The 12,093-nt window shown below is 41.6% G+C and overlaps 1 protein-coding gene across 1 annotated transcript in view; it reads right to left on the minus strand.

Annotated features, from left to right (window-relative positions):
* cstpp1 (centriolar satellite-associated tubulin polyglutamylase complex regulator 1) overlaps positions 1–12,093 on the minus strand; it is a gene marked incomplete at its 5' end in the record, with an annotated part of 285,279 nt that overhangs the window by 25,441 nt on the left and 247,745 nt on the right. Inside the window, one exon of the mRNA XM_048607362.1 lies at positions 4,015–4,124. Coding sequence (XP_048463319.1) covers positions 4,015–4,124 — 110 coding nt within the window. The remainder of the gene's footprint in view (positions 1–4,014; positions 4,125–12,093) is intronic.

A 12,093-nucleotide genomic window follows, 5' to 3' on the forward strand; every position in this document is an offset into this window, starting at 1 on the left:
CTGACGTTTGGGGTCTGGACCCTTCTTCAGAAATTTCTTCAGCAATGTTTAAGAGGCATCTTGACTGATATACAAATAGGCAATGAAAAGAGTGATATGAATCATGTAGCGGCAAAAGAAAGGCATCAGGTGTTGGCGCAGAGATAGTAGGAACTGCAGATGCTGGAGAATCCGAGACAACAAGGTGCAGAGCTGGATGAACACAGCAGGCCAAGCAGCATCATAGGAGCAGAAAGGCTGACGTTTTGGGCCTAGACCCTTCATCAGAAAGGTGTTGGCGCAGGCTTGGTGGGTTGAAGACCTGATCCTGTGCTGTACGGTTCTTTGTTCTTACTAACACTAGATAAGAGATATTGCCATCTCCAATGAGATAGTAGCTAGGTCTAAACTCCATGATTACAGACAACAGAGTCTAACAGCAAAAACAGAAATTGCTGATGGAATTCAGCAGGTTAGGCAACATTCATGGGAAGAAAGTAGAGACGTATGTTTTGCGACTGGTGACTCTGTGATGAAGAGTCATTGGACTTAGAAACATTAACGCTGCTTTTTATTCCTACAGATGCTGCCAGACCTGCTGAACTTTGCCAGCAATTTCGGTTTTTGTTTCAGATCTCCAGCACGTGCAATTCTTTGTTTTATTTTAGAGTCTAACAGCAGACAGAAGCAGACTGACCAGCTCCTCCCAGAGAATGTCATTTACACATCAGTGGGTGGACTTACACCACACATTCAACCAAAAAACTCCACAACCATGTCAACGTGCTGCTTCAACAGCCTTCTTTCAATCCTATAGTTCCAGTAGAAGTCACAACGGCCTTGGAGAATGCTGCATGTCACTTACTCAGAGAAGGGAAGCATTTCAGGGGCTGGATGATCATTGGCTTTCTCCACAGAACTACTGAGGTTAGCTCCTCACCTCTCCACATGCACAGAGGAGTTATAAAGACAAAACCGCAACCTAAACACAATACAGCAAGCTCATATTGGGCAGATGGAAACCTGAGCACAGGAGATTGGACATTGACATCCCTGGGAAAAAGTACGCTAACATTCAGTATAATTGAAAACAATACTCAATGGTTTTGTTTGACTCAGGTTCAGTATGTGAGAGTTTAATGGCTCTCAAAAATGCTGCCAGACATATGGGTGCTATTAGCTCACTGAGCAATCTTCTTGTCTGAGGGTAGCATCATCCCTGTCATGTTTTTAATGCTGATCTCTGCTGCAGTCTTCCGACATTTACTGAAACTGCAACTTTTAAACTAACATCAGATCATGAAAGGGCTTTATCCTGGCTCTTTGCTGCTTTCACAAGAACAAAGGAGTTGGAAGCAGAGATGTGTGTTTTGGCTCCTCAAGCCTGCTCTGCCATTTGGTTAGATTGTGGCTTCAACTCTACTTCAACTCAACTCTACCCTCCATAACCCTTGACTTTCTTGCTGGTCAAAAATCTGTCTAACTCTGCCTTGAATGTATCAAATGGCCCAGCCTTCTGTGCTCTCTGGGGCAGAGAATCCCAAGGACTAATGGTCCTCTAAAAAATTCTCCTTCTCTCAGTCTTAAGTGGAGACCTTTTATTTTCAAACTGTGTCCCTTGGTTCTACTCTCTCCCATAAGAGAAACATCGTTATGGCATCCATCCTGTGAGATCCACTCAGGATCTTACATGCTTCACCTGTTCAGCCTTTCCACATAACTTAGCCTCTCAAACCCCAGAATCAGTTGCGTGAACCTTAACTGAAGTGCTTCCAATGCAATTATACCCTTTCTTAAGAAAGAAGACTAAATCCATACCTGGTACTGTACAGCTTTCAGTTTCCTGTAGGTTCTGCTCGTTAAAACTTATACGTGCAGACAACAGTGAGTTGCTCACCTGTGCGGAGTCCTAACAAGTAAAATTATATTTTTGGTTCCACAATGCAATCTTATCAAATATATGGTTTTAAAGAACAAAATCGATGTCATAGACTTGAGCTTTTCTTCGAAGAACCAACTGTCTTAATTCTCACCTTTAGAATTAGCTGCAGCTCCGATAGATCAAACATTTGCTTCTAGAAATCAGTGAGAATTCAAATAGCCCATGCCCATGTGGAAATCGTTCTATAATGCCTCTTGTCTAGTCACAAATGGATGCATTGGGGGCCACCTTATCCTGTAGTCATGACCCTAATAGCACAGCACTTCCCCTCCTGTCAGTATTTTGAACCACGTCATGGGATATGGATATAAATTTAAACATGACTTCAAAGCAACCCTGCAGAGGTCAAACATCCCCTGCCAAATTTTAGGAGTCCCTGGCTTGTGACTGACCAAATTGGAGAAGCTGCAGAGAAGGAGGATAAGAAAGACAGCCGACATTTTAAGTGAACCCAGGGATAATTGAAGGTTTAGGCCTCCATCAGAAACAAGTCATCCTCGATCCTGAGGGACGACCTAAGAGGAATGGATGGAGAATTAGAATAATGTACTTTCAGAAATATGTGTAGAATGGCGCTTTCAAAAAAGGCAGATCCAGACTTCAATGTTCAAACGTTTTGCACTGGAGAAAAACAGATGCCATTTGCACACTGTGATCTATTGAAAGCACAAAATATTGTGACACCTGGTGTAGTCTGGATCATCTCAAAAATACAGGGTGCCTTTGGATTCTTTTCATTCCATTCTTTTAGAGGTCTAACTTTTAAAATAAGCTCACTGTTTATGATACTATAAATGCCTTTGCAACATGTGTTTTAAACAGTCTGAAGCACAGCAGTTTGGGACATACCCATGCAAGGCAGTTAGGGAATCAGGCAACTGAACATATTGCTGAGAGTGCAGTAGTTCTGAGGGAAATACCAATAACCACACCAATGAGGACCGAGGCACTGAGGCTGAGTCTGAAAATTATTGCCAATTAGCGTTCTTTCCAATGCATGAAACCGCTTAACGCTAAATAAATTTAGTTTGCCTTGCCGGTCTAAAAAAGTAGCAATCAAAGCTTTGTAGCTGATGAAGTGAAGTGTTGCACAGAAAATAAAACAAACTGTATTGGGTAATGTGATTCCAAAACAATCATAATAATCCCAGAAACTAATGTAATAAAAACGCAATTTTAACTTTTGTCACCCTGAAGAAGTGACCTTATACATAACCCCTTTATTTGGGAAGGCAATGGTGTAGTGGGAATGTTCTAGTAATCCAAAACCCAAAGAAATTGGACATGGGTTTGAATCTCAGCATGGGAAATGGTGAAATTTAAATTCAATTGAACTTGAATTCAATAAAAATATGGAACTAAAAACGAGTCTAAAGGCGACCAGGTAACAGCCATTGTTGATTGTTGTAAAAACTCAGGTGATGCCCTTTACAGAAGGAAGTCTTACCTGGTCTGGCCTACATATGACTCCAGACCAACAGCAATGTGATTGACTCTAAAGTGTCCGCTGAAATGGTCTGGCAAGTCACTCAATTCCAGTCCAATTAAAGACACGCAATAAACACTGGTCCAGCTTGTGAAGCACATGTCCCATGAATGAATTTAAAAGAAAATCCAGGCTGTTTCTCAGATGTATTGTGCTTCTGTTTTGGGGCTGAGCATTGTTTATCATCTTTTCTGAGCATCACACAAGATATCCATGTTCACGTAAATAACCAAATGCACAAATCATAACACATTTAATTATAGGGCAACACTCCAGGACAGATTAAGATTATGTATTTGTAGATCCATGGAATAAACATTAAGAAAAGTGAGAGAATGAAGTGACAGGATACATTTCAAAAGAGACCACTTCAACTTTATCGTAAGTAACCCTGTTCTCTTGATTAAATAACCATTATTAGAAGGAGATAGTCAAATCAATCAATATAAACCCAGCTGGAATTTTTAACATCAAGTATCTGATTGCCTGACTGATCAAGGTCTTGATAAATTAATAACATATTTATTGCAGAACTTGCACATTGTAATAAAAAATTATTTTAAATACCAGCACTCCCAAAAGCGACTTCCCCAGAATTATTGCCTACCTAATTTGGAGTTAATCCCCTCGTGCTTTGCAAGGGCCATTGCAAATCCGAAGAATGTCACTCGTTGCACTTTGTGGAGGATCTGCTTCACGTACGGAACTGATGGGTAACTATAAAAAGAAGGACATTTTTGTTCATCATATCTTTTTCACTTGTATTTAATATAAGATAACACTTATTCCTTTCTCGTATGCACTTCATTTTAAATGAATATGTTATAGACTTATGAGGGTTTAGTCCTGACAAGGAACCCATTGAAAAATGTGTTATGACACTACTAAAATTTTGAGATGGAACAATTATTGAGGAGTTGAACAGATGCTATAGGCACTACAAAATATGTAGCTTAAGTAAGAGATTGGACCAGTGACATTAATAGCTTGGCTGTTGTAAAGATCATGTCTTTTATTTTTGTGCTTTTTAAATCATACAGAACTGTTTTAATCTAGGGATTTACAAGGGTGGCTGCATGTTTTGAAAGTAAGGAATTTGATAGCAATTGTGAACACTGTTTGTGTAGCTGGGGGGTCCAGTAATGTGCAGATGAACAGGAGCCAAGGTGCTGTTTAAGGGTGGTTTGTGGACTGAAAAAGCATAGGGCTGCTCTCTCATTTTAGAGAGACAACTGGTGGTGGTTTACCCTGAGGTCAGGTGAGGGAAGAGGTTGACAAGGAGAATCCTTCATGGTAACCTCAGCCAGTGCAGTATTGAACCCATGCTGTTGGCATCAATCTGCTTGCAAAGCCAGCTGTCTAGCCAACTGAGCTATGCCAACCCCTCCCCCCAACTAGGGCCCAGTTATCAATGACAAAAGCCCTCTGCCTACCTACAACAATGTCATTGGTTGCCAGGTAGCATGGGTTACGAATAAGACAGAAAATATTCTGACCAGAAGAGAAACCAACAGGTACGTAGCAGCCAAACAAATCCTTTCTCAGTTCTGTGTAGTAAGCCACTTCAAACCTGAAGAAAACTAGCTTACCTTTCCTTCAGTAGATGCTGCAAGTGGTGACTTTGAATGGGATAAGTCAGAAACCTTTTGTGAGTGACACAGCCACCCTGTGCCCCTTGCAAACCAGTGGAAGCTTTCAAAAAAGCGATGATTGAGGATAAATCTTTGGATCAGCAAGCATCAACCCACAGGTTTGGTGAATAATGACTCCTGTACTGTTTTCTAAGATTTCCTTTTGCCTGTGCTCTTTATCCCTTGCTTATTTTTGTCTGGGTAAGGGGGAGTTTTTGAAGTTTAGAGTTTTAATTTTAGGGTTTACTTGATTTATTTTAATTGTTTACCTATAGCCAGAATCAAATTACTTGTAACAATTAATGTTTTTTTTGTTAATTATATTAACCTGGTGTTTTCTATCAACCTGGTCTGAAGTTCAAGGAGTTGGGGGATTCTGCACATTTCTTTTAAAAACTTCAAACTTTGGTGAGGACTGTAGGAATAATGGAGTTTGATTTCCAGTGCACTACCCCAGTGACGTGTGACACTATGGGCAAGATGGGGGTCATTTGGAAAAGGCGGTGAACTGAGCCTACCAAGCACTTGTTCTGGTTTCCACATCTGGTGTTCCTGATGGCTAGTCCGTAAGATCACAACCGGAATATTGATGAGGTAAGCTGGGGCTGTCAATAGGTACCTTAACAATTGACAATGATCATCAATTGGCAACTTGCCATTGCCTGGCAAGAATCTCCCCATGTCACTTGTAGAAAGAGTAGAAGATAGGGTGAGATGATTTCAAAGTTAAAATATACCTCACCAAACATCTCTCCTGATTCTACCACACAACTTGTCATAGCCTACGATGCTCAGATCCCGTAAGATTCTGCGGAAGTGTCTGTTGTTTAATTATCTCTTAACTAAATGCTGAAAACTCTTCTGACCCAAACATGAGCACATTAGCAGGATCACATCTTGACAAAGACAGAAGGAATTAATGTCTTTTGTTTATTGAACTTTCAAATAATACAGCAGCTGAATAAGACAAATGACTTATTGCTGGTGCTATGGTCTAAAGGTTTTGTAGACAGCTTGGCTTACTGTCCTTAGTTCTCATTGATTAATGATCATGTATTTGTCTTGATTCCAGTTCTTTGGCAGGATAGAAGGGTCTAGGCCCGAAACGTCAGCCTTCCTGCTCCTATGATGCTGCTTGGCCTACTGCGTTCATCCAGCTCTACACCTTGTTATCTCAGATTCTCCAGCATCTGCAGTTCCTACCATCTCTCTGCAGACGTTAATGACTGATTCTTGTTGATTCACTTCAGCCAGCCAAAAAGCAGACAGGCTGGTATGTTATCTCAATAACAACCACAAAGACAACTACTTGAAATTCAATTACCCCTTTAGACAACACAATAGGTTTTTGCAGATTTGAAAATTTAAAATCTCTGAGACTCTGAGGCAAGAGACCCCCCAGAGGGGACACTAGTGTAATCCATATTGCTTTATGGGATCATGCTTCATGACATGTTGAAATAGCCATCTTCAGCTTGATCTGTATAAAGCCGTGAAACTCCATTTTAAATCAGGACTCCCTAGGAACAACCCTAAGAGGACAAAGTCTTTGGAGAAAAGAGTTCTCATTTTGAGAGAAAAGTTTACTTCAGAAATAAACCACTTTTCTGTCAAAAGAGTCCAAGCAATCTGCAAATGCTGCAGCTACAGAACACATGAGGAACATAAAACACCTCTCTCAAAGGCTGCTCTACTCACGGAATCCATCCATGCAAGCAATGTCCAACTGTTCAACCATAAAATCTCTCACTGCCATTGAAGTCTAACTTAAAGGATTAACCTCTTCATTACAGCAGGAAGGAACTTGAGCAATGGGTCACAGAGGCCTGTCGGTGTGACCTGAGTGAGATTCTGGGCTTACCTGTGTTGCTGAATATCACATCCTTGCCATACCTGCTGTACTGGCAATGGCACTGCTAGGGTGCACAGCTGTTGACTTCCAATTGGCAGGCAACTCTCATGGGGGTGAGGCTTTATCCTTAAAGAGGATGGACTCATACTAACGGCCTCATATTATCTGAAGGGCCATCGCCTGAATCATTTAAACAGGGCTAAACAAAAGACTGACCCCTGATATTCACACTGGAATGTGGGAAGCCTGCCTTCAGTGCATAATCCAGTCTAGGTTCAGTAGAAAAAGATACGATGCTCTGTCACACAGCATGCTTTAAATAAAAAGTCATTTTAGAGAGGATATACAGGCTGCTGCTGTGTGACCATATTTTTCTTTAAAAGGTCTGGAGACATAGACTAAACATTTCCTTTAGGATTACTGTCTTTTATATCTCTTGATTATTTGGTCAGTATAAGATGCAGCCAATAGTTTATTAACCTTTACTCTGCTGAATAAACAGGAACTTCATGTGTTTAGAAGAAGAATTGGCATCCTTTAAATTTCAACATGTCACTCTGTGCAGCTGAAATGTTTCAATAACCTGCTTAAATTTCTGAGTTCAAGCCAGAATCAATCTGGCACGGACTGAACTTTGGCACAAATTTTGTAATGTAAATCCTGCCAAAATGCAAACAGCTTTAATTTTACTATGAAATCTATGGTTCTTGTGGTGGGGTTCATGTTGGTATCGTTTGAAGGCAGCATAATGTCCTGCTGAGAAGCTGCATCAATAATAACTCTTTTGTCTCGTTCTGATGGGATTTGACCTGTGTAAATAAAACTGTTTTTGACTGGTTTTAACAAAACATTAATTTCAGGGAATTTGTTCTAAGATTTTATGATTTAATGAAAGATAAAGCACAATTCAATTAACGTAACAGTCCTTATCGTGTGATCTGTACAGCTTTGCGAGGGGGTTACAATGATAAAGCAGCAAGATACTTTTGCTGCCTTATGCCACTGAACATTTTCAGATGGCAGGCATGTTAGAGTGAGCATGCAAAAAGCTGCAAAGACAACATGGTGAGAAGGGCAAGTGGCTGTGAAAGACAGTAGAAATATCTCAGTGATGATATACTTGTCCTTTTGAAGACAGTAGAGACCAATGTTAAAGACATTAGTGCGTGGAAGTTGAAACATAGAGTATTGTAACAGTACTACTGTATGTGAGGCAACTCAGAAAACACAGAAGGATTGTTTAAAAATTGCAGGCGATGCCTCAGAAAAGCTGACATCCCTAGAATTCATACATAAAAGGTGCAGTTATTTTGAAAGAATAGTATTGCCACAACTAAAGCTGCAGGTAGTTGAAATATCCTGGAGGATTATGGCATAAATTGTGCAGAGTTCCCCTCAAATTCCATGAAAACATTGCTCGTGATTGTGCATCCATAAGATGATGCTTTAAGCCATCTTGTCGCATAGTGGTAGTGCCCTTACCTCTGGCCTAGGAGGTCTGGGTTCAAATGTGTCAAAACACGTCTGAACAGCTGGATTAAAAATGATTTATAAGATGGCACTTACGTTACTAAATGTGATTGTTAAATAGTTTGAGCAGAGCCCCAGTGCCATTAATTTCCCACTCAATGCTAAAAAAATTCGTATCAGCAAGAGCCAATCCAATTTCTGTAGAACAATCTCTTTGTCAAATGATATTAGATCCTGATCCTCCCAAAAGAGAAGAAATACAGAAGCTATCTATGGCACATGATAAAGATGAATTCAAAGGTAACTAAAACATAAATTTCTGGAAAAACCTAGCAGGTCTGGCAGTATCTGTGGAGAGAAAGCAGAGTTAACGTTTCGGGTTCAGTGACCTTTCTTCAGTTCTGAGTTTTTCCGGCAATTTCTGTTTTTGTTTCTTATTTCTAGTATCACAGTTCTTGCGGGTTTATTTATGAATTCAAAGGTGTCTTGGTTCCTCCATTTATATTCTGAATTTTGCGATCAAAGTCTCTCTTCTTCAAGACCTTTATTGCAAAGACACACCATTTATATGGTAGGAAGATCCCTAGCATATATTTCAATCTCCCAAAAGTGTTTATCTTTCAGCAAGGCTATTCTGTAATCTATTGCTCTAGCAATTCACCCTCATCGCCAAAGGCGAGGTGACAGGGAGATGGGAGTCTTCACCTAACTCCAGGTACCCTTCCTCGTAAGGAGACTAGGCAATGCCTCTGGACATAACACACACACAACAAGGCTGATTACTTTAGACACAAACATCCTTCAGACCAAAACTCCAAGACAAACATGCTCCACTGTACACCAGGCTCTCTCCAGCCCAGCTGCTTATCCTGGGACTGCATGTAGTGGGAGGGAAAGGAGGAATATCTTCTGAGGGCACATAGGTGGCATGGGTGAAACATCATTGTAATTGCATTTCCACATTTGTAAATATATGTTCATTTTTCATCATCAGCTGTGTGAGTAAATGCATATCAAGCTGCAAGTGTAAGATTGAAGGCGTAGAGCCTAGCCCTCCTTCATGTTACACAATGTTTTATGATGCAGGGCGTGAAGTGTACAGCTCCTGCACCATGTGCAGGCTACGGGACCTTGGAAGGTACTTGCTACTTTGCCAATTAGAATGAATTGATCTAGAATTAGAGTTGGAATTTATTGTCATGGGTACTCAAGTTTAGGAATACATGAGTGCAGTGAACAATGAACAAAGTCACCGTTCACCAGAGACATCTTGGTTACAGAACCATGATTTTTTTAAAAACCAGCAGAAATAAAAGAAAACCAAAAGGTAAGAGAAATATCAGGGTCTTAAAGTCTAAGTCTTATCTCCATAATGGGGTTTGGAACCACCAATGCAGGCACCTGGGCCTAACCGTGGCCTGCAAGTCTTGGGCAACCTGCGAGTCTTGCAGTGATCGCTGGGAGAAGCTGCATTCTTGCAGCTGCTGCCGCTGCCATTGTCCCGAATGTTGGGAGGAACAATGTCTTTGCTGTCACTGCTGTTGCTGCCTCCAATTGCTGGGGGGGAGCCATGTCTGCTTCCAGCTTTAGCGACTGGGAGGCTGCGCCTTTTCCCATCCCACACATTGCCCACTCTTCCTTTTGAGCCAATGCTGCTGATTAAACCACCATAAAAGGCCCCAAAGAAAAGAAAAAAAAGAGCAAAAGTAAATAGAAAAAGAAAGAAAGCAGGTGGGAGCCCTGGGCCTAGGAGGCCGCATGCAGCCCTGCTACTCTGCCGCCATCAAAATGGCTCAGTCATGACTCAATCGAAATGAAATGACATTGAAATGTCTAGAATGCAATACATTGACTATGCATCACGGCCACTAGTGGGATTGCTTCCTGATGCTGCACAATGTGGTCAAGTGTGCTTGCGGTCAGGATTTGTAACCCACACTGTAAATTATTGCCCAAGGTTCACATCCGGCATTTTGTGATCACAGGTGTATTCACTTGCACTGTGTGTCTGTTTCATGTTGTTACCCTTTGAAGGGCCTCACATCAAACAGAAGTGAACACCTCTTCCTCACAGAATGAGACACTTCCATCTGGGTGTGGTGGCAGCCATTTTCATCTCCATTACACATTTCTTATTTGAATCTCAAGGAAAGGAAACAGCATTTGTGCTTCACATAGTGAGTCCCTGGCTCAGCCTCTTATTCTAGGTGACCCACCAAATCTACAGATTCTTTTCTTGGTAGCCCTCCCTGTCACGCGCATCAGCCTTGAACTTCTCTCATATTCCTACCCAGCCGGTTTGTTTAACTGCTCATGTTCCCTCTTTGGCCCCTGAGCCCCAGGCATATTAAATCCTCACAACAAGCAAAATAATGCACTGCACCCCCCACCATTGAAGCGACGGTGGTGCTGTTCCCCTCCAGCATTATCCTTTCCTTTCCATTCACTAATGTCTCCCATTCTGACCTGTTGAGCTCCCCCTCCGACCCTTCACAATCTGTATCCTACCGAGCTGCTTCCAAACCCCACGGTGAGTTTCCCAGCTGTACTCCTGCAGTAGCAGCCCCTGATAACACCACATTGACTTTGAGTGACTGGGCTTTCAGGGTTGGTTGTGGCCCACCACCTTCACTGACTTGGACAGACAGTCCCAATTGATCACAGAATCACAGAACTGTCACGATCCAGAAGGAGGCCATTCAGCCCATTGTGTCCGCATCGGCTCTTCAAATGAGCATCATTATCAAGTGCCAATCTTCTACGTTTACTCCATACCTCTGCACACTATTTCTATCCAAATAATCATTAAATGCCCTCTTGAATGCCTTAATTGAACCTGCCATATGACAGTATATTCCATAAGCTAACTACGCGTTGTGTGAAAACATTTCTTCCTTATTTCAGCTTTGTTTCTTTTGCTCATCACTTTAAATCTATGTCCTCTCGTTCTTGTTCCTTTCACAATTCTCCCTATATACTCTATGCAGCCCACTCATGATGTTAAACACATCTATCAAATATCCCTTCAGCCTTAACACAGTGTGGAGCTGAAGGAACACAACAGGTCAGGCAGCATCGGGGAGCAGGAAAGTTGACGTTTCGGGTCGGGACCCTTCATCAGGGTGCAGTGAGGATGGTACATGTCAGATGCCAACATTTGTGGATGGTTGCTGCCCATATTTTGTACCCTGAGACAATGGTTAATGGGTTAGAGGGCCAGAGGTGGCAAACCAGAGTCACCAGGAAACTGCAATAACTTCCATAGATAACACAGTGTGGGGCTGGAGGAACACAGCAGGCCAGGCAGCATCAGAGGAGCAGGGAAGTTGACGTTTTGGGTCGGGACACTTCTTCAGACCTCTGATGCTGCCTGGCTTGCTGTGTTCCTCCAGCTCCACACTGTGTTATCTCTGACTCCAGCATCGGCAGTTCTTACTATCTCTGAGTGTGCTATAACTTCCATGTTATGAATTGTTTCTATCCGGTGAATAGGAAGCTGCATATAAATTAGGTGAGATCAAATATAATTAAATGTTAATACATATTAAAATATGCAAGTAAGTTCTTCACTGCATTTGGTTTAAAAATGGGACATTTTGCTCTTGAAATGGAGAAACTGTTTACTGCCAATCTCATGCGATTCTCCCAACTTCCTCACCAACGCACATTTCATTCAGTGGCTGGGAAAATTCTGACTGTAATGCAATTGTAACATCAATAAGCATTTAACCCA

This window comes from Rhincodon typus, chromosome 17 (genome assembly GCF_021869965.1).
Source record: "Rhincodon typus isolate 14 chromosome 17, sRhiTyp1.1, whole genome shotgun sequence".
In the NCBI taxonomy this organism is placed as follows: Eukaryota; Metazoa; Chordata; class Chondrichthyes; order Orectolobiformes; family Rhincodontidae; genus Rhincodon; species Rhincodon typus.